Source organism: Dama dama, chromosome 13, assembly GCF_033118175.1.
Source record: "Dama dama isolate Ldn47 chromosome 13, ASM3311817v1, whole genome shotgun sequence".
Taxonomy (NCBI): Eukaryota; Metazoa; Chordata; class Mammalia; order Artiodactyla; family Cervidae; genus Dama; species Dama dama.
Window position 1 is genome coordinate 37,509,750 of NC_083693.1, and position 26,200 is coordinate 37,535,949.

Sequence of the window (26,200 nt, forward strand, 5' to 3'; positions counted from 1 at the left end):
GAGTTATGTTTTATTTGAGGGAAACTTTTAGGACTTAAGCCTGGGAGGCAGCATCGCAAGTGACCCTGAGATAACTGCTCTGAGGAGGTGAGAGGAGTAGGAGCCAGGTTATATAGAAGTTTGCAACTAAGGGCAGGTAGTCTTAACATCAAAAATATTTTTGTGAATTAAAGAAAACCAGATATCCCAAGTCAAGGAAGTTAGCACTTTTCTGTGTATGAATGAAAATGAATGTGAAAGCATTAGTTGCTCAGTCGTGTCCGACTCTTTGCAACCCTATGGACTGTAGCCCCACCAGGCTCCTCTGTCCCTGGGATTCTCTAGGCAAGAATACTGGAGAAGGTTGCCATTCTCTTCTCCAGGGGATCTTCCCGACCCGGGGATTGAACCCAGGTCTCCTGGGTTGCAGGCAGATTCTTTACTGTGTGAACCACCAGGTGAGCCCAGACTCTTCAATCTGCCTCTTGTGTATGGAACGACACAGGAATCTGGCTCGCTGAAATCACTCCTTCCGTGTGCACTTCAGCTGTCTGGGGTCTGTGTCCTGTGCAGTCACATTCTGAGTTCCTCAGGGCTCCCCATAGGGAGTGGCTGCAGCCCCGTGGCTGCCAGATGGCCCAGGTGTTCTCCTTCCTGGGTGCCCTGGAGGGCTGGAGTCACTGATGACTGTGACCGCCTTGTTTACTGATGGTGCAGGAAATGCTCCATTTTCTCCGGGGGGAGGGGGGGGGCGCCATCTTGCTGGCTGCAAAGCTGCGGGGAGAGTGTTGTGCTGCCCTGTGGCTGAAGCCCCGGGAGGTGAGACAGAAAGCCAGGGGTCTCTGAGGAACGTTCAGGCTCCTGGAGGCAAGAGGGAAAGGGGCATAAGCACACCCACCCAGAAGATGGGTACAGCTGAGCCCAAGGGAACCCAGGTGCTTCTGAGGAGCAGTGGGGGTGGGACCAGGCAGCCCAGCCGGCAGACAGAGTTCAGGAATGATTCCTGGCAGGGATGACCCTCCTGTTGGGCTATTCAGGGCGATCCAGGAAGAGAGCTGCACCAGGGAGGGGGCTCACAGATGCGGACCAGAGGACCCTGCTTGGGAGGGTCTCACCATGCTCCCTGGAACAAGGCTATCCATGCCCCACCCCAGTGCGGGGCTGGACTTGCCATCCCTGGACACCCTATCAGGGTTCTGCAATCCCCACCTAGCATGGGGCTCCCCACTGGGTCCCTGACTAATCTGTCACCTGCAGAGAGGCCCCAGGGAGAGGGGAGTGCACCAGGCCTCCCCCAAGTCTTCCCCATCCTGGGACATCTGAGGACATTCTGTGTGTGGACAGGAGGGCACGGGGCTGCCCCAGTATCCTAGTGCTTTTCTCTTTCATCCCTTCTCTCACCCTCAGCCATTCAGCAGGTATTTACTGAGCACCTGCTCTGAGCCATCCTAACGCCTTTCAGGTGCCAGAAAGTTGGCATCCAACATGGTTACTCGACCAGCTCCTGCCCTAGGGAGCTCCATCTCCCAGGCTGGGAAAGAGTGGGGAGTGTGGGCTATCTCCTCCCATCCCTACACTTCTCCTTAGGGTTAAGAAAGTTATTCTCAACTTCTCACAGGAGATTCACCTGCCTTGGGGAGAGGTGACCCCAGGCCACAGGTTGTCAGGCCGCTGTGGGGAGGGCTGGATGCCACAAAAGGATGAGCAGACAAGAGTCAGCTCAAATGCGAATTGATGCCCAAATCCCACAGCTTCCTGTAGCTGAGGGAGGGATAGGGGAGCCTCATGCCCCCAGACCCTGAGGAGCCATCTAGCTCATCCCCAGGGATGAGTGCAGCTTTGAAAGGGGTTCCTGGTGGGACCCACAGTGAAAACTTTGGAAATGCCGACAACGGTAAACCTTGGGGGAGGAAAGCCAAATACAGTGAGTCTAACACTAGGAAGGTCTGGAGGCCCTTTAGAGAGGAGTGAAGGGGAATTTGTGCCCTCAGCAAAGACCCATTGTGGCCGCAGAGTGAGCCCTTGTGTCTTTCCCTTCTGGCCGTGAAATGCTGGTGACCGGCTAGTCACCTCCTCTTTGCCTCTGAACTCACTCCCCACCCTCTCCAACAACTGAAACCTTGTAGAAGGTGGTTGTTTTCTCTTCCAGGGACTCAAAAGCCTTCAAATGCCCCACCGGGCCCCTCCCCACATGGGGAGGCTTTCTGGAGCCACTTCCCAGTGGAGGCACTGGGGGAGGCGGGGAGGGGACCGGAGGGGGTTCCACCATAGCTCAGCCCACTGGACAGGTGAGGAGGACACCTGTGGAGGGGCCCCCCAGCCTGAGGGCCAGAACTGAAGAGCTGGTCTCTTCCCTGAAGCACAGGTGGAAGGGAGACCGGGATGGGCCCTGCAGGGTTCCCCCAGTTCCAGCAACACACAAGCTCCCAGAGTGAGAATTTGGGGATGGAGAGAAGGTGGGGAGGCCAACTCTGAGGGCAAGATGGGGGAGCCAAGCAGGGCTCAGCCCAGACCCACTGGGGCCATGGAGACCTGCCCAGCTTCATCATTGCGTGGGGGTGGCAGCATGGTGCACCCCACTTCTCTCCTTCATTCCTCATCAGAAAGTAGCTGCCTGGTCACAGCTGTCCCACATGACTCTGCACTGCCCTTCATGATGGAGATGGGGTTGATGGTCAGTCCCCTTGTGACTGCATTGTCCTTCATGGTAGAGATGGGGATGGTGACTGGTCCCCACGTGACTCTACACTGCCCTTCATGTTAGAGATGGGGATGGTGACTGGTCCCCATGTGACTCTGCACTGCCCCTCATGGTGGAGATGGGGGTGGTGACTGGTGCCCATGTGGCCCTGCACTGTCCTTCATGGTGGAGATGGGGGTGGTGGCCAGCCCAGCATTGTGACCTTGCTGCAGGAAGGATGCTAGAATGTCATAGTCCCGAGTCCCTGCCTGCCGCTCTCCTGCTTGTCCTCAGGCAGCCCGAATCTCCGGTCATCAAACCCTCTGTTCTCAGCCGAGGCGGGTCCCTACAGGATGGGTGTGTTGGCCCAGCAGGGGCCTGTGGGACCCAGACATGGGTTTTTCGGGGACTCGACATGACTGAGACAGCATCTCTGTGGGTGAAAGGAAATGGTTGTTTCTTTAAGGTGTGTGCCATCCGGAGTGTGGGGACAAAGGCTGTGATGGCCCCGGTGCAGACCAGTGCCTGAACTGCGTCCACTTCAGCCTGGGGAGTGTCAAGACCAGCAGGTAAAGGGCTGGGCTGCAGCTTTGTGTCCCGGCTCCTACATAGGGATTAGTGACACCACCCGGAAGGGAAAGGTCACATATAGGGTCACAGCCATACACCTTGGGGGAAAGTCACTTTGAGGGTCACAGCCACACACCCTGAAGGGAGGTCACCTGCAGGGTCACTGCTTGAAAAGTTTCTGCTTCGCAGCCTTCTGTTCTCATCATGTGAACAGCTTGTGACTGAGACAGAACTCAGAGGCTGTGGGTGGCATTGTGCTATATTCATTAGCTTTTTCTCTCCATTGTGTTAAACAAAAGTGGGTCGTACTGAGCATGGCAGTCGCTTGGAAACTGCAGACAAACATCATCTCTGGGGCCAGTACTGCTGTAAACATCAGCACAGTCTGCCAGGAACGAGGAGTCCCCACCCCTGCGTGCCCAGGCAGGGGTGCAGCTCCCCTGGGGTGCACTCAGGGGCCAGGGCTCTGGCAGGGGAGCTGCTCGGCCCTCATGGTGACCTGGAGACCCACTTGCTGCCTCTCAGTGGGCTTCTGCTGGCACTGGGAGTCCTGCCCAAGGAAGCCACGTGCCCTTCAAGTGTCCCCACCCCTTGGGGAAGCCTTGAGAGGGAAGGGCTCTGGGCTTCCCATGCAAGCCCTCCCCACTCTCCTGCATCAGGAACCTCCAGGGGCAGCTGAGGGGTCCCCCTGCCCGCCCTGGCCCAACCCCTCCCTGTGCCCCTGTGCAGGTGGGGACTGGGCCCAGCAGTACGGTCTTCTCCGTTTCTGCCCCTGCAGGAAGTGCGTGAGTGCGTGCCCCCTGGGCTACTTCGGGGACACCGCAGCCCGCCGCTGCCGCCGGTGCCACAAGGGGTGCGAGACTTGCTCTGGCCGGGGCTCCACGCAGTGCCTGACTTGCCGCCGCGGCTTCTACCACCATCAGGAGGTGAACTCCTGTGTGACCCTCTGTCCCGCCGGATTTTATGCTGACGAAAGTAAGTGCATGTCTGTTCCTGGGCCTGGGATAGGAGTCAGTCCCTTCGGAGCAGGGTCCCCTCTCCTGAGAGAACTGTCCACTCGGGGCTGGGGTCCCCTCCTGGGAAAGCTGTTCCTTCGGGGCTGGGGTTCCCTGTCCTGAGAAAACTGTCCCCTGAGGTCCCCTCTCCTGTGAGAACTGCCCACTTGGGGCTGGGGTCCCCTCCTGGGAGAGCTATCTACTTGGGGCTGGCTCCTCTCTCCTGAGAGAACTGTCCCCTCAGGGTCAGGTCCCCTCTCCTGGGAGAACTGTCCCTTCAGGGCTGGCTCTCCTCTCCTGGGAGAACTGTCCCCTCGGCTCCCTTCTCCTGAGAGAACTGTCCCCTCAGGGCTGGCTCCCTTCTCCTGAGAGAACTGTCCCCTCGAGACTGGCTCCCCTCTCCTGAGAGAACTGTCCCCTCAGGGCTGGCTCCCCTCTCCTGAGAGAACTGTCCCCTCAGGGCTGGCTGTCCTCTTCTGGGAGAACTGTCCCCTCAGGGCTGGCTCCCCACTCCTGAGAGAAGCCCTCGGGGCCAGGTCCCCTCGCCTGAGAGAACTGTCCCCTCGGGGCCGGGCCCCCTCTCCTGGGAGAACTGTCCCGTCGACTCCCTTCTCCTGGGAGAACTGTCCCCTTAGGGCTGGCTCCCCTCTCCTGAGAGAACTGTCCCCTCGGGGCCAGGCCCCCTCTCCTGGGAGAACTGTCCCTTCAGGGCTGGCTCCCCTCTCCTGAGAGAACTCTCCCCTCGGGGCCAGGTACCCTCTCCTGGGAGAACTGTCCCCTCAGGTTCTCTCCCCTCTCCTGGGAGAACTGCCCTGGCCCTCTGCTTCCTGTGTGCAAGGACCCTTCACAGGAGGGAGTGGGGAGGAAAGGGGAAGTCACAGCCCTCAGACCCTGGTAGTGGACAGCAGTTCACAGGGAGCCTGGCCAGGATGGCTCAGTGTGACAGAGAGATGGAGCCCCTGGAGCCGGGACTGTCACGCATGTGTGGGTCAGTGTCCACTGTGGAGGGTGGACAAGAGGTGACTTGAGCTGGGGGCCTTCAGGCTCACTGATTTCAGACACCCGGATGGGAAGGCCTCCAAGGATCCCACCACTTGTCCTGGAGCAGCAGGTGTGAGTGTGGCGGCTGGGGATGTGGGGAGCATAGACTCCCCCAGCCCCCACCCCCACCCCCACCCCATCAGCGGCTCGCAGCTTTGGCGGTTTAGCCGCTGGGCTGAAGTTATGGTTGCAGGTGGGGAGGTTTTGGGCCTCCGTGAATGAGGAGAACCTGCTGTTGGGTGTGACTAGGCTCACGAAGATGGGGGAGGGGGGCATTGGACCATGCGCCTCACAGTGACCCGGCTCCCATGAGCTAAGTGACCTTGCCTTCACCCTGCTGAGGGGAGGAAGCTGAGCGAGGCAAGAGGGCCCAGCTGCGATGACCCAGGAGGGCGTGAGCTCAGAGCAACACCAGCGTCCTACCACCCTGCCTGTCCCGGGAAGCAGGGTGGACAGCCCCAGGGCCAGCGGCTCACCATCCACCCCCTACACCCTGGAGGAGAGCGCAGAGAGGGTCTGGGTTAAATCGATGGAGACAGTTCTCAGATGGCATGTTGGCTGTGGTGCAGATGGAAGGCCTTCCCAGAGCTCGTGTCTGGCCCGGGCCTTTAGGAGGCCCCGTCATGCCCCACTGTCACCTCTGTGGGGAGGAGCCAGGCAGTCTTTAAGGATGTTTACAGCTGTGGAACAACCACCCTCTTCAGAGGAGCCGCAGTCAGGCACAACAGGCTTCACAGGCTTTGCAGAATCCTGTCCAGCGGTCGGGTCGTATACGCCTCCATCCCCACTCCCCACCCCACCCCATGCCTCGTCCCCCCAGACGTGCTCTCTGAGCCCCTGCAGCATATATGATGCTGCCTGCGGGCCCTGGGGAGGACGCCCCCGAGGTATAGTGGCCAAGGTGCCAGGATGAGTGACCTGGATGATCGCCAGGACCCGGGGCTTCCCCTTCGAGGTGTGGCCTGTGTTGAGCTTTGTGTCTGACCCCTATGAAGACCCTGTGTGGGGTTGGGGGGCTCAGGGGCTCCTGTGGCCCCACTCGTCTCACTCAGGAAGACTGGCCCCTCGGGAAATTGCTCGACTGCCTCCAGTCCCCGAGGAAAGAGCGAAGGGCCCCCTCCAGGCCTTAAGGTAACCTGACTTGAGTTTACTCCAGAAAAGTGGTGCAAGGTCTGCGACCCGACCCCTGGGCATGTGGTTCCCACGTGGCTCTGGCGGTTCTGTCAACACGTTGCCCGTGACTGCTGTTCCATCAGTCAGCCTCTCTTGAAACTCTTCAGTCCTGTTGGCCCGAGCTTGACCTACATCCACTCTTCTCACCCTTCTCTTTTCCTCCTCTCACTTTTCTCCAGGTCAGAAAAACTGCCTTAAATGCCACCCAAGCTGTAAAAAGTGCATTGATGAGCCAGAGAAGTGTACTGTCTGTAAAGAAGGATTCAGGTAAGACCCTTCTGTCGGGCATGGCTGTAGTGTACGCTGGTTTTAGTGTCTGTTGTCAATTTACATTTTTTCCTAAAAGCTAAAATTTCAGAGGCCCAAAGCCTTTCAGGATAAAGATTCCAAGTCAAAATCAGATCTGCACTTAGAGCTTATTTAGGATAGAAAGTCGGAGGATATGAGGAAGGTCTCTAGTCTGAGGCAGCATTTGGGGAATCAGTCAAAGTTGATCCGCTGATGGAAAGTGGGGCTGGATGCTGGAGGGTGGGAGTCCAGCTCCTTTCTCAGGCCCCGAACCCCACCCACCTGTCTCCCTCCTGGTCTGGACATGGAGTTCCTCCCTCCACCTCGTAGCCCGGGCTTCTCTGTCTCCCAGCCCTCGTGTCTCCTTCCAGGGAGCTCTCCTATAAATATCTTACTGTTTCCTCTAAAACATCTTACTGGATTAAAGGTTTTTACGGGAATATTTTGGTTTAGCCCATTTCATGCTACCAAATTACATACCACTTGTTCCTTGAAGTCACCGTCTAGAAGCTTAGAAGTTGTTCTGTTAGGAATTGTGCTGCAGGCCTTCCCCCAGCACAGTCTCAGACCAGGGTCTGCACTTGAAGAAAGAGACAAGAGATGGTCCTTGAGGGTAGCGCCTCCCGCCTCACCCTGCAGTGAGGGGACAGGGTGGGGCAAGGGGTCTTGTCAAAACGCAGGTGCTGACCCAGCTGCTGTGTGACTCTCAGCGTGTCTCAACAGGCCAGGGGACAAGGTTACTGGTCCCGCAGCCCACCTCCCCCCGCCCACCTTCCACCACCCAAATGCCACTGTGAGGGGAACCCACCCGCAGGGTTGAGTTCTTGTGCAGCAAGGAGTGAAGGAAGGAAGCTTAATGAGCATTTTATTCCAACAGCTTTAATCATTTAATCTTTATCGCAGTTACTAACGGTGGGGAGGAACAATCTTCCCAGCAGCACAGCTGAGCTTCCCTGAGCCCTGAGCTTCCTCTCATAACTTCCCTGTCAGGGTATTGGAGTGAAGAGGTGTTCCAGGGAGCCAGGGAGGGAAGGGAACAGGACCCCAGAGTCTCAGGTCACCCCCGTTCTCATCTGAGCCTGGGAGTCACAGCTTGCAGGCCTGCCAGGTCTCGGGAGCAGATTTTATTTCAAGTTCATTGTGAAACACGGAAGATTTCAGGCAAGGGCAAGGCTGGAACCCATTGAGTTTCAAGGTGATTGTTGCTGCCAGCCCCTCTCCCACATTACAGATGCTGCGTCCTGGGAGACCGAGTCAGCGGGGTGACCCTCCCCACCCCCTCGGGCCTCAGATTCCATAGTGGCTGGTGTCAGAGAGTGCACAGGATGCTACCCCCTGCACGGGGACAAGTCCACCAGAAGGCCTGAGCATCCCTCCCAGCCACTTTCCTGAGCTCAGAACCTGAAGTGACACCAACACGTGTGTTCTAGCACCTCTCATTTCCTCTCAGGAAAGACGTTGAGGGCAAATCCTAATGCAGTCAGAGTTTTGGAAAGGATGTGAAAACCTGACTTCTTCCCTGTTCACCAGCCTTGCCCGGGGCAGCTGCATTCCAGACTGTGAGCCAGGCACCTACTTCGACTCTGAGCTCATCCGATGTGGGGAGTGCCATCACACCTGCCGGACCTGCGTGGGTGAGTTCATGCCTGCTCCCCAGGCTGGCAGGTGGGCAGAGGACCTGAAACCCAGAAAGCCCTGGCACTTAGGGCTCTGTGGGTGGATGTTGCAGCATTGAGTCTGGGATGAGGGAACGTGACCAACAGGCACAGAGGTTCAGTTTGGGAAGATGAAAACGTTTGGGGCATGGATGGTGGTGGTAATGGTTGCACAACGGTGTGAATCTCCTTAATTCCACTGACCATAGGGCCAGACCAGATATTTTTTATGGTGTACTCTACCCTAGTTTTTCTGAGCATGCCCAAGGCAACATATGAAAGACACAGGTGTACTATAATATTGTGTTGCTACTCACTCAGTTGTGTCCGACTCTTTGCGACCCTATGGACTGTAGCCTGCCAGGCTCCTCCGTCCATGGAGTTCTCCAGGCAGGAATACTAGAGTGAATTGTCATTCCCTTCTCCAGGGAATCTTCCCAACCCAGGGATCAAACCCATGCCTCCTGCATCTCCTGCATTGGCAGGTAGACTCTTTACTGTCTGAGCCACCAGGGAAGCCCTAATGCCACTGAACTATATGTTAAGTGGTCAATATGGTAAATTTTACATTGTGTACATTTGACCGCAATTTTTAAAAATTAAAAAAAGAAAAACCACAAGGGCCCACATCCCGACGTTAGGAGCGCAGCCAGGCAGGGGTTGCTTTCAGGCCAGGCCAGGCTGCTCACTGCTCTCGAGCTCTTGCCAGGGCAAGTGCCTGAGGTTCAAGTCCTAAAGATTCAAGTCATCAGGGAGAGACAGAGTAAGTTCTGAGTGTGAAGGAAGGAGAAGGATTCTTAAGACATAGCCTTAGTTCCTGGGCCTGTCTTACCTTAAACACTCACTCACAGAGGAAAGGCTTCCGTAAGGGATGTGTGTGTACTGTAGTCCCCACAGGGATAATGTCAGAGCCACTGTCCAGACACAGATTCTGTGTAGAACCTGAGAGTGATTGTCTTGTCGGCTCGTGCTACAGAGTTGTGTGCGGCACATGATGCCGCACATCGGAGTTTGTGGCCCACATACATTTCTGGTTGAATCTTCTCTTCTAACCCTCCTTCTCAACCCAGCGCTGGGGTCCTTGTTCTAGGAAACCCACAGCTTGGAGAGCTTTTGCTGCAGAAAGGGTGTAAGGATGAGCTTTCCACTAAGGATGTAATGTGGATCCCGGCAGGACAGGGTAGCCTCCCAGGGTAGACATGCCATAGCCAATGCCATAACCTCAAGGCCTCTGGAGCGAGCCATGCCTCCCTGGGGCCACTCCGGGACAGCCCCCCACCCCCTCTGCTGCCAGAAGGCCAGGGCTTGTCGGGGAGCCCTCTTCTCGTTTGCCTTGATGCCTGTCAACATTGGTTCTATGTCTCTGACTCGTTGTTTAGCCCAGATTGATAAAGGAACATCACCGACGTCACTTACTCAAATGTCACAGTCTGTTGAGTCCACAACACCCAGCCAGGCGTGTGTCTTTATAGCACTTTTGCTCATTCAACACAGTTTCCTTTCTTGGCACCCCCACACTGCCTGCTGGTGGATGACTTTATAGTTGCTTGTGGGTTCTCTCACCCAGCCCAGCCACCTGTCACTTCAGGGGCCCGGCTGTCCCAGGGCTGCCCTGTGCCCACGCCCGCCTGCCCGGGTGCCCTCTATGCTCTGGGATGTGTGCACCCACCCCAGCTGATGTGGGTAGAGGGACCCTGCCTCCAGCTCTGAGTCTCAGAAGGCCCCTCACTGCTGGTCAGGGTCCCTGTCCGGAGCCCCTGGAGGCCCACGCCACCTGACCTTCCCTTCTGCTCTCGACCAGGGGCCCCTGCTGCCCCGCCTGTGAGGGCCCTGGGCACCATGTGGGGAGGTTCAAATACACAGGAGCTTGGGGGCATCTGTCCCCACCCCAGGCGGCAGGGACTCCGGGATGGTCAGTCCGCATCCCAGAGCCTGAGTCCGGAGGCTGGGATCTCTGGGGTGCCCGTCTACCTTGGTGGGTGCAGGAGACCCGGCTCTGTCTCTGGCTCTTGTTCTCATGGTAAAAGATCCAGAATGGAGAAGGTACCGTCTTCACTGTGCTGAGGCGCTCACCTTGGTGGGGCCTCTACCCATCCAGGGCTTTCTTGGCTTCCAGCCACTGCTGAGCATATCTCAGCAGTGTTTAGTAAATTGAGCATTAAAGTAGGAGTAGACCACCGCAGATGCTGGGGAGTGGCCCAGGTGGTAGGATGGGGGGTGGGGTTCAGTGGGCCACCAACCATACGCCTCCTGGAGATAAGCAGGGGTGGAAGGAGGGGGGCACAGGAGCAGCCGTTAGTCCAGAAGGACGTGGACCAGGTACTCTTGCAGGGAGGCTCTCCCACCACACCCCAGCTGCAGGGGGACAAAGCGCCATGCAGACCCGGGCGGTGGGCACCTGTCCTTCCCGAAGGCCGGTCATGCACGGGCTCCAACTTCTGCCTCACCCCCATCCCCCCAGATGCTCAGAACTCCCTCCAGGCCGACAGCTGTGGTTCTGAGACACAAGACCAACCGTTGGAGCATGGAGCCATCTGCAGGGGTTCTCCCTTGACGCAGGTGCAAGGCCCTCAAGTCCACAAGGTCCACAAGTCACTCCTTGAAGATGACTGGACACCTCAGCCTAGGCTGCCAGGCCTCCAGCCGAGGCCAGACCCCAGTCAAAGTTGGGGGAGGTCCAGTTGGGGAGTCATCTGAGATGACTGCTCCCCACGCTTGACCCTCTGCACCGTCAGCCTGCGGCCTCCTGGCCTCCTCTGACACCCTGTGAGGTGTTTTCAGGGAGATTTGGCACAGAGTGGATGCCTGGCACTCACTTGCTGATGGTGTGAATGCTGAGGAGGCAGGCAGACAGATGGACGGCACAATCTCTTCAGTCTGGGCCACGCCTGCCCCACACTGACGAGCCCTATTGACTGAGCTGCAGGTTTTCCTTCATGACTCTTGATCCTTCGTTCAGAGCCTTTGCCTCTTCTGTCCCCACACTCCACTCCATGAGTCCGAGTGCCCTTTTTTCTGTTGACATTGTCCTCATCCTTCATACCACATCTCTGTCAGCCCCAGGCCCCCACACCACCTCTTTCCGTTCTCCACGTCGTCTCACACCACATTCGGTCCCCTCGAAACAGCATGTGGGCTGTGGATGCAGGTGTGAGTTATCCTGAGAAGCAAGTGGAAATCAGTAGAACATCATGTTTAATCCCATGTATGTAAATATTACCATTTCTACATGTAATTGATATTTAAAGATCAGTGAGCTATTTTACTTTTTTTTTTTTAACTACATCTCTGAAATCCAGCATGTAAGTTTGTGTGGTCAGGCCCCATTTTGAGTTCAAGGCTACACCCAGCTTCCCTAGCCCAAACCAGGCCAGACCTGTTGGGAAAGAAGGCCCTGAGAATCAGGTTGATGGACATGGCTGGGGCCGGGGGAGTGTGCTGAGCTTGGCGTGTAAGGCCCACTTCCCAGGAGTGGGTTGAGGGGGCCAGTGCAGACATGTGGTGGGCACCAGTTGGGGGGGTGGTCTTGCCGTGGGGGCAGCCTTTTGGGGCATCTGAACAGGACCTGGATCTCAGGCGAGGCTGCAGATCTGCGACACAGAGTGGACGGTGGGTGGTCCCTGACCTCTGCTCTCTCCCCGTGCCCCTCAGGGCCCAGCAGAGAGGAGTGCATTCACTGTGCCCCGGGCTTCCACTTCCAAGACTGGAGATGCGTGCCGGCCTGTGGTGAGGGCTTCTATGCAGAGGACATGCCAGGGCTGCCCCACAAGGTGTGCCGCAGGTAGGTGCCTCCTCCAGGCAGTCCTCCCGGCCCAGCCCCAGATAGCCAGTGCCCGCAGACAAGGGGCCAGGTCTGGCGCCCCCTCCAAGCAGTCCTCCCAGCCCAGCCCCAGATGGCTGGGCATGGTGCCCGTGGAGGAGGGACCAGGTCTGGAGGCTCCTGTCTCAGGGACTGGGGTGGGGTTCGCTTTCTGAGTATCTGTTGAGACCTACCACTATAGACCACAGTGTACTCACTCTGTGTCATTAAGGAAACCACCTATTGGGTTTGCTTAGATTCTAAATTAGATAACTTAGAGAAAAAGAGACGGTCCTGACAGCCTCTTCATTCTAAAGCCGTTTCCAGCCACTGCAGCGATGCCATAAGCCTTCCCAGTCTCCTTTTCCGCTCCTTCTTTGTATCTGCACAGCGCCTCGTCCTTGTCTGGGGACTCTGATCATCATAGGTTATGGGCAGTGACGAGAGGCCATTTGCTTGGTGTCCTCCTCCTCTGTCCTGCTGCGTGCTGCCTCACGCCGGGCTTCGTGACCTAAGCCCAGGAGCAGGGCAGAGCAGCCCACCTCTTCCAGGGTGAGAGTGACCATGAGGAATCTGCAAGTGACCTTGGAGACCTTGACGTTGAGCCTGAAATAGACTCGAAACAAGGGAGCCCGGGGCCCACATCAGAGCAGTGTGGAGAGACCATACCCCATCTTCCAGCTCACAGCTAAGGACCCACAGGGGATCTTCGAGGCCTCCAGGATATGTTTGAGAACTGTTACAGATTGTAACCTATCCTCTTAAAACAAAAACCAAGCAACCAAACATAAAACAGGAACACCAACCACTCTGTGGTAAGCCAATGAGAGACCACCCAGTCCTTACCAGTGAGACACCACCCGGTCCTTGCATTTGTAGGACCCACACAGGAGGGCTGGGGTTTCAGCCCTTCTGCCCAGCTGCCTTCACCTGGCCTGGCCAAGTCCGTGCAGGCCCCTTGACACCAGCGTCTGAAGTCAACCTTGATTTTAACTTACCAGCTCTTCCTAGGGCAGCAGCCCAGGGACTACACGTTCTGTAATGGTAACAGTCTCATTTGTCAAACACCCTGGTCCCCTGGGGGTGCAGGGTGCTCCCACACTGTGAGGTCTCCCAGCCCCAGGAAAGCTCCTCCTGGGCTGCAGAGGCCGGAGCTCCCTGGGTGCTCTCCCCCATGGGAGATGAGGCTTTCAACCCGGAGTGGGGTCCAGTGCTGGGGCCGACACAGCAGGTCTCAGAGGTGCATCCCAGGAAGAGGCCTGCATGGGGCACCGAGGGGGTGGATGCTGGTATTGCAGAGAATCTCCTCCTCCTGACCCCCTGGCTCTGAAGACCGCTCTGTGTGGCTCCCCTGGGAGGATGGACTGCCTTGGTCCCCTGGCTCTTCAGGGTCTCTACCCACTTGGGTAGCAGCTCCCAGGGAGCCTGGCTCCCCAAGGCCCTCAGTCTGGTGCCAGCCAGGCTCATTCCCGGGGAGGATGGATGGGCAGGCTCAGGGGGCAGGGCCCAGCCAGCTGGGCTGGAGCCTTAGCACTGAGGAGACCCATGAAGCCGAGGCACAGGGCTTGAAAGTGAGCACAGTCCACACTGAGTACTTCAGAAGAGGTCTGGACATCCCGACACTTAGGAAGAAGACCTGGAAGAGGGGTAAGAACCTCTTTCAAGACAGAGCAACTCAAGGGGCGAGGGGTACTTGCCTGAGGGGGTGCCAGCCTCGCCTTCCCGGCCTTCCCACCACACTCCCACCCCAGCCCAGCCTCTCCGGGTTCACTGTTGGGGCAGGACTCGGGCAGGCCTCTGCCATCTGAGTGTCACCAGAGCAGCCTGAAGATGCAGGTGGGCAGTGGCCCCAGCAGTGAGGGGAGGGCGGTGGGGCTGCAGTGGGTGCCGCCCTGCGGAGGTGGAGGACATAGTTGCAGGGGTCTTTGGGGATGGACTGACTGGAAGTGGCCCCTGTGGGCAGGCCCAGGCCTGGCTGAGCCGCCTCCTGCCTGCCGCCCTACCTGCCTATCTGAGCCCGCTCCCGGGCCTGCTGGGCCTGCTGGGCCTGCAGCAAGGTGGGTCTGGGGAGACCTGGTGCCTGGAGTGGAACTAGATCGGAGAGGCAGCGGGCAGGCGAGGTCCATGCGTAGCCCAGAGCAGGTTGGCGTTGGCTGGCTGTCCTGAGGGGCCTGACGGTGAGCCCTGTAGGTTGGGCCAGCCATCCAGTCTCCGGAGCAGCTGCTTGTCCCCAGCGCTGCAGCCCAGCCACAGCTGGACACAGATGGACAAGGCAGGTCCCAGCAAAGCTGCTGGTGTGGCCTGAGGCCAGAGTGTGCTGACCCCCAAGGTCGGTGCTCCGATGGTAGTAGTCCTGGGTCCCATCTCCGGGACAGGACTGAGAGGGCACTGCCCCCCACCAGCCCTGTTGCCAGAGGTGAGGCCAACCTCATCGCAGAGGAGGCTGAGCCTGATGGGCAGCACCCCAGCGGCTCCTGGGTCCTGTTTGTCACACGGGTGACAGAGGTCAGACAGGAGGAGAGACCACCGTGGGGGCAGGGTTACTGCCAGGGGCAGTGTGGGAGGGCAGGCAGGCAGGCCGGAGGGCCCTGGGAAGGGCTGGAGTGGTGGGGCCCCTCCTCATCGGGAACCCGTGTCCCCACAGGTGTGACGAGAGCTGCCTGAGCTGTGAAGGCTCCAGCAAGAACTGCAGCCGGTGTAAAGTGGGCTTCACACAGCTGGGGACCTCGTGCATCACCAACCACACGTGCAGCAATGGTGAGTGGGCGTGGGTTGGACCCAAGCCCTTCGGCTGCCCGGCCAAAGAGAAAGGGAGAGAGGGGCAGGGACCACAGGCTGTCCCTGGGGTGCCTCTTCCCTCCAGGCCCCTCACACTGACTAGAGAGGATCCCAGCTGCCACCCTGCTACTGCGGGTCAGTCCAACGAGTGACTCTTAGGAAAGATTCAGACATTGTCCCCACTCTCACGCCAGTAGCCCCAGGTGGCTTGGGTGTGGTGGCATGCTTTAGGAGAGGCCCGCGTGTTCCACAGGAAGGATCTGTGTGTATGCTGTGGGACAGCCCTGGGCCTTTGGTCGACTGGGAGGCGAGGATAGGTTGTGAAAGCGGGAACTCAGAGACCAGGTTGGGGGTTCCAGGCAAGAGGAAGGGTTGACACAGAACTCTGGGCTGGAGACCAGGGGAGAGGCCGTGGGCAGACGCACCGTGATGAGGAGCTCAGGAAGCATAGGGATGAGCAGCCTGAAGCTGTCTCTGGGCGCCGAGAGCCTGCTGGCATGTCGGAGGGGGAGCTGCCAGCACCATGAGGTAAGCATGGAGCTGGCAGTGGCCCGGATCTGGCAGAGTGTGAAGCCCTCAGAGAGAGCCCAGGCATGCCCTGCAGACCACGAGCTGGCCTCCTTGCCTTGGAGCCCTGTGGTTTCCTTGGCTTGGAGAATCGTGTTCCTTCTAGGCCAGGAAGCACTTACTTCAAGAAGCCACCTCCTTGGGTGAGGTCCCAGCCCCCGAAAGTGAGACTGTCCCTGCCCGAGTGCAGGTCCCCAGAGGCCAGCTGCCAGGGGAAGGGCTGGCCTCAGTGTTGGCTCTTCCCCTCCCTCAGCCATTCCCGGTGCTCTGATAAACCCCTTTCTCTCATCCTCGCTCCCCTACTGGGGCATCCCTGGCATCAAACAGCAGCCCCCACCCTGCCCCCACCAGTTCTGACCCCTCTTCCTCCCACATCCAGAAAGAGGAACAGTGACCATGGAGAGCTCCCCGCATAGCCTGGTGTCCCCAGACCCTGTCCACCCCCACCCTCACCCCAACCTGAATCCTCCCCCATCCGCCCTCGTCTCCAGGCTCAGCTCCAGCCCCACCCTCACCGGGCTGGCCACCTGTCACCGTGGGGGTGACAGCAGACGGCTGCCATCCGGAATGGGGAGCTGGGAGCAGCCATGTCTGGCCCCCACGTCTGACCTGTCCCTCCTTTCTCCTTTGGGGGAACCCAGCTGATGAGATGTTCTGCGAGATGGTTAAGTCCAACCGGCTCTGTGAACGGAAACTCTTCATCCAGTTCTGCTGCCGCACGTGCCTCCTGGCCGGGTAGGGGCGCCCGGCCCCCGCACAGGGCAGGGCCCCTCCCATCATCCGTCTGTCCATCCACCTTTCTCCAGGCTGTCGGCCAGAGCCTGTTTCAGGGATGGCGCCCCCATCTGACAGCTTCGTCTCCCCAGGAGCAAGGTCCTTCCTGGCGACTCCGGGCACCCAGGCCAGGCGGGGGCAGGGGGTGCCTGGAGGAGGTGTCCCAGGAGCGGCAACACCCGCCCACACCCCCTCGCTGTCTGCGTTCTGGCCAAGTCACAGCAGGAGCAGCATGAACTCCGGGGATCCACAGCTCCTGGGACCATGCATTCACTGAATCTCCAAGACCAAAGCAGAAAGGCCAGCCACGTGGCCCTGAGCAGCACCCTCCTCCCCGTGCTTCCGTGCTGCCCGCAGAGCCTTGGCTGTGCCCCATGAGGAAGGGCCTGGGGCGCGCCTGCTTCTCTGCCGGCCACCATTTGGGAGGCGGTTTGGTCAGACTCAAGAGAACAGATCTGGGAGTGTAAAACCTGTGACCACTGGGGATGGAGCATCTGTTTCTCCATGGTCAGTGACTTCTGAAACCACAGCCATGGCTTAGAAAGTCACGTCCCAGTGGGGCGAGATGGAGAGACTCTCCTTCATCTGCAGCCCTCTCCTCTGACTGGGCCGAGGGCCCCGGGTCACCGCGTCCCACCCACACCTCTGCAAGTCTCATGGCCTGAACGGTCACCTCTACCTAATGGAAGGTAGCCCCAACAAGCAAGCAGTTCTTACTACCAAGATGCAAGCCTGTCCGTGAATCGCTGGTTGTCAGTCACTTCCCTTCCGTGGAGCTGCTCTGAAAGCCCGTGGGCCCTGCTTTTCAGGACACTTGTCTTAAGGTGGGCTCGCCTGTGTCTGTATTTGCTGTGAGCCTATCGACATGGTTGGATTTACTTCTGCCAAACCTGTGTGGGCATTTTATAAGCTACATGTTCTAATTTTTACCGATGTTAATTATTTTGACAAATATTTCATATATTTTCATTGATATGCACAGATCTGCTTGATGAAGTCCCTTTAATATGGGAGTTAACATTTGCCTTAAATTTTCTCAAGCTCATTTTCCATTTTCGTCCTGCTCCCCTCTGTGACTCTAACACCTTTGACAAGCCACCGATCAGCTGGGGGAACCCAGCTGTTGTTGACTGAATCTACAACTCCGAAAAAGAAATTCACAAGGCAGACATGGTGTTAACCCTAAATTAATAAAAGAGTTAACATTCCATGGCAGAGGAGCCTGTGTTTCTTTTCAAGGCACAATGTTTAAATGTGGGCACTGGTCAACGTATAAGATGGCTTTACATGTGGTTTTATTGCAAGGTCTTGGAGCCTTAACAAATGATGCTACAGCAAAGTCGTGGGAGAATCACATAGCCCCAGCTCCATGGTGTCGTCAGGCAAACAGACCCACTTCGGGCCAGGGGAGGGAGGGACTGGATATAGGGATTCCTCCTTTCTGTCCCTGGGGAGCCCAGATGGCAAGTGTCTTCACCTGGATCTATGAGTGTCGTTTAGTTAGGTTGCAGCTGTCTTCCGCATGGTGGCCAGAAGCCCCAGGTTTGTGGACTCCGCACTGTGGGGGTTTCACCCTGACCTCTCTGTGAGGTAGGGGTTGTCCTTACCAGGAGTCCTTTGGCTGCAGGTAAAGGAAATCCACCACCTGGAACTGACTCAGGAAGAAACAAGTGGATGAGGGGCGTTGTTCTGGGATTCCAGGGTTGTCTTGGGATTTCAGGAGAGCTGCTGCTGGCCCTCGGGAGCCTATGTACTCTGGACCCTCTTTGGGGGACCACAGCACCTCCTCTTGCTGCACGTGATGGGACAAATGACAGGCAGGACCACCCACAGCTCCTGAGAAAACTGGTGCCAGGCCTGCCCCTTGGGGCTCTGAGTCTGCTGCGGGCCTGGGTCACCTGCCCCTCATCTGGGTTTGCTGGGTGATCCCAGCTCTGCCCATAAAGACGGGCTTTCCAGTGGTGACAGTGTGGGTGGGGGCGGCAGCAGCTCTGAGAAAATGGGAAAGCAGCGACAGGGTGGCAGGGGGAGTGGCCATGCAACCTGCCAGCAGCCACCACAAGCCAGAATTGACCTGAGTTATCTGTGTGAGGCAGAGGGACGGATGAAGTGAGGTGTCTGCTTGGGAGACAGTAGCCAGGACTCAGAAGGATATCTGTGATTGAATTACAATCAGAAGTTTGCTGAGGACCTCCAGGGCGAAGTGCTGTTACAGTCCCAAGAGCTGTTTGTCCACGGAGAGCATATGGTTTAACACGTTCAGTTGCAACTGAACCAGAAACAAGTCCTGCTAGTCTCAAAGGACACCACCTACAAGAAGCCCACCAGGCAACCTTGGAGCACACGTACCCTCCTGGCCATGGCTAGGCCAGCCTGTCATGTGGTCAGCACTTGTGGTGCGGAGTTGAGAAGCTGCTCCCCAAATCCTAAGGACCCAGCAGCCTCTTGTTAAAAGGGCTTAAAAACTGACCACATAGAATGCCTGTGCGCAGATGGCCTGACATGAGGGTTGTCGGGGCCCTGCTGGGACAGGACATGTCTAAGGATTTTGCTTCCTGCAATAGACTCATGGGGCAAATCCTCTGAACCCATCCTGTCATAGACGCAGCTTGTAGAGCTGACGGGACCTGGCTCAGGCTGACTTGGGCCAGGCTGTCCCATCATGTGCCCCGGAGGGAGGCTGGCTCTTGCAGGGAGATGGTCACTTTAGCAGCTGGCCGGATGGAGCCGTGGTGCCTTCACTTTAAACTGTCTTCATTCCTTGTGGGTGACATTTTTCTGACTTTGTCCCCCAATTAGTTAAGGCTCCATGGTGGTCCCCAGATGCAGGTCCCATCCTCCCAGGCCACAGCTGACAGCATACCTCATATCTCTTCACAGGGCTGGGAAGAACTGCACTTCCTATAGGAGATGCACTGATAACAAATGGGGGCTGGACGGAGCCTTAAGAACAAAGAGGGCAACATACTATCGGTGTGGCCAATATAGGGTACTCCTGAAGTTGGGAAACTGCCACTCATTACATTTGGATCATTGATCATCTGGAGGGGGCCCTAACCCTGCAAGTTAGGACCCGGGGCCCTGGGAGTAGGTGAGGGAAGGTTTAGTTCACAGGATGGACAGGGGAGGAGTTGGAAAAGTGAAGTGAAAGGAAGGATATTTTATTTTTATTTTTTAAATTTATTTTAATTGGAGGCTAATTACTTTACAGTATTGTGGTGGTTTTTGCCATACATTCACATGAATCAGCCTTGGGTGTACATGTGTTCCCCATCCTGACCTTCCCTCCCACCTCCCTCCCCATCCCATCCCTCAGGGTCATCCCAGTGCACCATCCCTGTGCACCCTGTCTCATGCATGGAACCTGGACTGCTGATCTGTTTCACATATGATAATATACATGTTTCAATGCTATTATCTCAAATCATCCCACCCTCGCCTTCTCCCACAGAGTCCAAAAGGCTGTTCTTTACATCTGTGTCTCTTTTGCTGTCTTGCATATAAGGTCATCGTTACCATCTCTCTAAATTCCATATATATGCATTAATATACTGTACTGGTGCTTTTCTTTCTGACTTACTTGGCTCTGTATAATAGGCTCCAGTTTCATCCACCTCATTAGAACTGATTCAAATGCATTCTTTTTAGTAGCTGAGTAATATTCCATGGTGTATATGTACCACAACTTTCTTATCCAGTTGTCTGCTGATGGACATCTAGGTTCCTTCCATGTCCTGGCTATTGTAAACAGTGCTGCGATGAACATTGGGGTACACTTGTCTCTTGCAATTCTGGTTTCCTAGGTGTGTATGCCCAGCAGTGGGATTGCTGGGTCATATGGCAATTCTATTTCCAGTTTTTTAAGGAATCTCCACACTCTTCTCCATAGTGGCTCTACTAGTTTGCATTCCCACCAACAGTGTAAGAGGGTTCCCTTTTCTCCACACCCTCTCCAGCATTTATTGCTTGTAGATTTTTGGATAGCAGCCATTCTGACTGGCATGAGATAGTACCTCATTGTGGTTTTGATTTGCATTTCTCTGAGAATGAGTGATGTTGAGCATGTTTTCATGTGTTTGTTAGCCATCTGTATGTCTTCTTTGGAGAAATGTCTGTTGAGTTCTTTGGCCCATTTTTTGATTGGGTCGCTTATTTTTCTGGAATTGAGCTGCAGGAGTTGCTTGTATATTTTTGAGATTAATTCTTTGTCAGTTGCTTCATTTGCTATTATTTTCTCCCATTCTGAAGGCTGTCTTTTCACCTTGCTCATAGTTTTGTTCGTTGTGTAAAAGCTCTTTTAAGTTTAATTAGGTCCCATTTGTTTATTTTTTCTTTTATTTCCATTACTGTGGGAGGTGGGTCATAGAGGATCCTGCTATGGTTTACATCAGAGAGTGTTTTGCCTATGTTTTCCTCTAGGAGTTTTATAATTTCTGCTCTTACACTTAGATCTTTAATCCATTTTGAGTTTATTTTTGTGTATGGTGTTAGAAAGTGTTCTAGTTTCATTCTTTTACAAGTGGTTGGCCAGTTTTCCCAGCACCACTTGTTAAAGAAATTTTCTTTTCTCCATTGTATATTCTTGCCTCCATTGTCAAAGATAAGGTGTCCATAGGTGTGTGGATTCATCTCTGGGCTTTCTATTTTGTTCCATTGATCTATGTTTCTGTCTTTGTGCCAGTACCATACTGTCTTGATGACTGTTGCTTTGTAGTATAGCTGGAAGTCAGGCAGGTTGATTCCTCCAGTAGGAAAGATATTTTAATAGCAACATGCAGGGGCTATGGAAAGTAGCATCCTAGGTGGCGCTAATGGTAAAGAACCTGCCTACCAATGCAGAAGATGCAAGAGACATGGTTTGATCCCTGGGTCAGGAAGATCCCCTGGAGGAGGATATGGCAACCCACTCCCGTATTCTTGTCTGGAGAATCCCAGGGACAGAGAAGCCTGGTGAGCACTAGTCCATAGGGTTGCAAAGCGTCAGACATGACTGAAGTGACTTGGCACACACATAGCACGCACGGGGAATATACATTACAAAGCCAAGCCTTTCTCATGCATTGTGAGGTTCAGCCCAGCAGGCGGAGAGGTAGCTGGGCCGACTGTCCTGGGAAAGGAGGAGTTTACATCCTGTCCAGGCCTTTTTTTACTGCTTTCCTTCTTGAGCCCAGGCTTTGTGCTTCCTGCTGGTTGCCTCAGGCCGGTCCTGACCCCTCTCAGAGGCTTGTCTGTGCACAGAACAACACCAACACTGCCACGTGGCACAGCGGCTCCCACCACCAAAAGCTACCCCCATGATGTACCAGGGGCACTGAGTGTGGTCAGAGATCTCCTGAACTTTCTGTCCAGCAGACTGCAACCAGAGTGCCCAGAGCAGAGAATGTCTTTTTGCAAGCACAGTGGTTCTACCCCGGGGGTGATTTCTGTCTACCTCAGGACACCTGGCAATCTCTGGAGACAACTGGAGTCACGACTAGAGGAACGTATTGACATCTAACGGGCAGAGGCCAAGGATGCTGCTTCTGGTTTATATTTTGGTGTTTTGGCTATGAACCATGTAGGATCCTAGCTCCCCAGCCAGGGACTCAGCCTGCACCCCCTGCATTGGAAAGCAAAGTCTTAGCCACTCGACCCCAGGGATGCCGCTAAACATTGTGCAATGCACAAGACAGTCCTCACAACAAAGAATTATCTGGTCCCCAAAGGTCAACAGTGCTAAGGTTGGAAAAACCCTAGCCAAGAGAAACGAGATCAAGAAAATCTATTCTCAACCTCCTGCATGTGTGCTCACTCAGTCATGTCCAACTCTTTGCGACCCCATAGACTAACCCACCAGGATCCTCTGCCCATGGGATTTCCCAGGCAAGAATACTGGAGCAGGTTACCATTTCCTACTCCAAGGGATCTTCCCGACCCAGGGATCAAACCTGCTTCTCCTGTGTCTCCTGCATTGGCAGGCAGATTCTTTACCACTGAGCTACCTGGGAAGCCCTTCCTAGACATAACCCTAAAATGAATCAAACCAGCTATAGTTAGATTTATGTCTCCATTCATGTGCTGAAGCAAGGGAAATCCATGCCACTTTACTTTTTTAAAGTAAGAAATAAACCCTTTTGTTTTTAGTTCAATAGGAGAAAGGCTTCTTTAGCTGAGCAATTCCATCTGAGCTATTTAAAATCCTAAAAGATGATGCTATTAAAATGCTACACACAATATGCCAGAAAATTTGGGAAATTCAGCAGCAGCCACAGGACTGGAAAAGGTCAGTTTTCATTCCAATCCTAAAGAAAGGCAGTTCCAAAGAATATTCAGAATACCGCACAATTGCACTCATTTCACATGCTAGCAAGGTTATGCTCAAAATCCTTCAAGGTAGGCTTCAGCAGTATGTGAACTGAGAACTTCCAGATGTTCAAGCTGGATTTAGAAAGACAGAGGAACCAGAAATCAAATTGCCAACATCTGTTGGATCATAGAGGAAGGAAGGGAGTTCCAGAAAAACATTTACTTCTGCTTCATTGAGTGTGCCAAAGCCTTTGACTGTGTGGATCACAATAAACTGTGGAAAATTCTTAAAGAGATGGGAATACCAGACCACCTTACCTGTCTCCTGAGAAACCTGTATGAGGGTCAAGAAGCAACAGTTAGAACCAGACATGGAACAATAGACTGGTTCCAAATTGGGAAAGGAGTACATCAAGACTGTATATTGTCACCCTGCTTATTTAACTAATATACAGACTACATCATGCAAAATGCCAGCCTGGATGAAGCACAAGCTGGAATCAAAATTGCCAGGAGAAACATCAACAACCTCAAATATGCAGATGACACCACCCTCATGGCAGAAAGTAAAGAGGAACTAAAGAGCCTCTTGAGGAAAATGAAAGAGAAGGGTGTAAAAGCAGGCTTAAAACTTAACATTCAATAAATGATCGTATCTGGTCCCATCACTTCATGGCAAATAGATGGGGAAACAATGGAAACAGTGAGAGACTTTATATTCTTGGGCTCCAAAATCACTGCAGATGGTGACTGCAGCCATGAAATTAAAAGATGCTTGTTCCTTGGAAGAAAAGTTATGACAAACCTAGACAGTGTATTAAAAAAGACTCCACTTTGCCAACAAAGGTCAGTATAATCAAAGCTATGGTTTTTCTAGTAGTCATATATGGATGTGAGAGGTGGACCATAAAGAAGGCTGAGTGCCAAAGAAATGATGCTTTTGAACTGTGCTGCTGGATAAGACTCTTGAGAGTCCCTTAGACAGCAAGGAGATCAAACCAATCAATCCTAAAGGAAATCAACCCTGAATATTCATTGGAGGGACTGATGCTAAAGCTGAAGCTCCTATATACTGGCCACCAGAGGCAAAGAGCCAACTCATTGGAAAATACCCTGATGCTGGGAAAGACTGAAGGCAAAAGGAGAAGGGGGCAGCAGAGGATAAGATGGTTAGATAGCATCACAGACTCAATGGACATGAGTTTGAGCAAACTTCGGGAGATAGTGAAGGACAGGGAAGTGTGCTGCTGTTCATGGGGTCACAAAGAGTCAGATAGGACTTAGCAACTGAACAATAGGGCTTGTCAAATCAACTCTCTGACCTAAGGACTCCACCTAGTGGTTCTCTCTGGAATGAAGTGAAGTTTGCATTGTTTGGTTCTTTTTTATTTTGAAAAAACCACAAAGCAAAATTACAGTTGACCAATTTGAAAACAAATTACTGACATACTACCCTGTCACCCCTAAATACTTTAGATCATTTCCTATAAACAAGTATCTTCTCCTACATAACCACAGGAATCAGGAAGTTGACATTAATACATTTCTACTGTCCATCCTCTGACTGGATTCACCTCTTACTAGCTGTCCTGATAATGCCCTTAGCACAAGGGTCCAGTTTACATCATACTCTGCACATACTCCTCATGGCTCTCATCTCCTTCGGTTTAGAACAGTTCCTCGGTTCTTTGAATTTTGTGACCTTGAACATTTTCAAGATGCCCAGCCCTCAGCCTAAGTCCTGAAGTGTGTGCTTGTCTGAAGTTTCCTCACATTTCCATTCAGGTCAAGTATCTTTGACATGAATCTGTAAGAAGCAATGCTGTGTTCTTCTTATCGCATCCTAGTAGATGATACAGGACTTTGGTTTATTTCATTATGGGTGACGTTACCTTTAATCACATGAAGAGGATTCCCCCCTCCCTGGGCTCTGAAGCAGAAAATGTTTTCCTGTCCCAGACCTACATGACCATAATAAAACTGCCCCCACCCCCTGCCCAAAGGAGGACAAAAGACGCTGTCAATGGGTAGGGCTTCCTGAGGTAAGAACTCCTTCCGCTGATGTCTCTTCTTGAATTGGACCTTTTGGAAGCTCGTTTCATTTCATTTCATGCAAAGATGGGCATGATAAAGGACAGAAATGGTATGGACCTAACAGAAGCAGAAGATAATAAGAAGAGGTGGCAAGAATACACAGAAAAACTATACAAAAAAGATCTTCATGACCCAGATAATCACGGTGGTGTGATCACTCACCTAGAGCCAGACATCCTGGAATGTGAAGTCAAATGGGCCTTAGGAAGCATCACTATGAACAAAGCTAGTGGAGGTAATGAAATTCCAGTTAAGTTATTTCAAATCCTAAAAGATGATGCCGTGAAAGTGTTGCATTCAATATGCCAGCAAATTTGGAAAACTCAGCAGTGGCCACAGGACTGGAAGAGGTCAGTTTTCATTCCAACCCCCAAGAAAGGCAATTCCAAAGAATATTCAGACTACCGCACAATTGCACTCATCTCACACGCTAGCAAAGTAACGCTCAAAATTCTCCAAGCTAGGCTCCAGCAATACGTGAACCGTGAACTTCCAAATGTTCAGCTGGTTTTAGAAAAGGCAGAGGAACCAGAGATCAAGTTGCCAACATCGGTTGGATTATCGAAAAAGCAAGAGAGTTCCAGAAAAATATCTACTTCTGTTTTATTGACCATGCCAAAGCCTTTGACTGTGTGGATCACAACAAACTGCAAAAAATTCTTAAAGAGATGGGAATACCAGACCACCTGATCTGCCTCCTGAGATATCTGTATGCAGGTCAAGAAGCAACAGTTAGAACTGGACATGAAACAACAGACTGATTCCAAATTGGGAAAGGAGTACGTCAAGGCTGTATGTTGTCACCCTGCTTATTTAACTTATATGCAGAGTACATCATGAGAAATGCTGGACTGGATGAAGCACAAGCTGGAATCAAGATTGCTGGGAGAAATATCAATAACCTCAGATATGCAGATGACACCACCCTTATGGTAGAAAGTGAAGAACTAAAGAGCCTCTTGATGAAAGTGAAAGAGGAGAGTGAAAAAGTTGGCTTAAAGCTCAACATTCAGAAAACTAAGATCATAGCATCTGGTCCCATCACTTCATGGCAAATAGATGGGGAAACAGTGGAAACAGTGACAGATTTTACTTTTGGGGGCTCCAAAATCACTGTAGATGGTGACTGCAGCCAAGAAATTAAAAGACGCCTGCTCCTTGGAAGGAAAGTTATGACCAACCTAGACAGCATATTAAAAAGCAAAGACATTACTTAGGCAACAAAGGTCCAACTAGTCAAAGCTATGGTTTTTCCAGTAGTCATGTATGGATGTGAGAGGTGGACTATAAAGAAAGCTGAGTGCCAAAGAATTGATGCTTTTGAACTGTGGTATTGGAGAAGACTCTTGAGAGTCCCTTGGACAGCAAGGAGATCCAACTAGTCCATCCTAAAGGAAATCAGTCCTGAAGATTCACTGGAAGGACTGATGTTGAAGCTGAAACTCCAATACTTTAGCCACCTGATGTGAAGAACTGACTCATTAGAAAAGACCCTGATGCTGGGAAAGATTGAAGGCAGGAG

At 53.8% G+C, this 26,200-nt stretch overlaps 1 protein-coding gene across 1 annotated transcript in view; it reads left to right on the top strand.

Moving 5' to 3' along the window:
* The window catches only part of PCSK6 (proprotein convertase subtilisin/kexin type 6), a 177,031-nt gene extending 159,524 nt beyond the window's left edge, over positions 1-17,507 (top strand). Inside the window, exons 15-21 of the mRNA XM_061158890.1 lie at positions 3,126-3,228; positions 4,008-4,204; positions 6,618-6,705; positions 8,257-8,360; positions 12,033-12,162; positions 14,825-14,937; positions 16,167-17,507. Of these exons, the coding sequence (XP_061014873.1) occupies positions 3,126-3,228; positions 4,008-4,204; positions 6,618-6,705; positions 8,257-8,360; positions 12,033-12,162; positions 14,825-14,937; positions 16,167-16,264 (833 nt within the window). The 3' untranslated portion in view covers positions 16,265-17,507. The remainder of the gene's footprint in view (positions 1-3,125; positions 3,229-4,007; positions 4,205-6,617; positions 6,706-8,256; positions 8,361-12,032; positions 12,163-14,824; positions 14,938-16,166) is intronic.
* Positions 17,508-26,200: the final 8,693 nt, after the last annotated feature.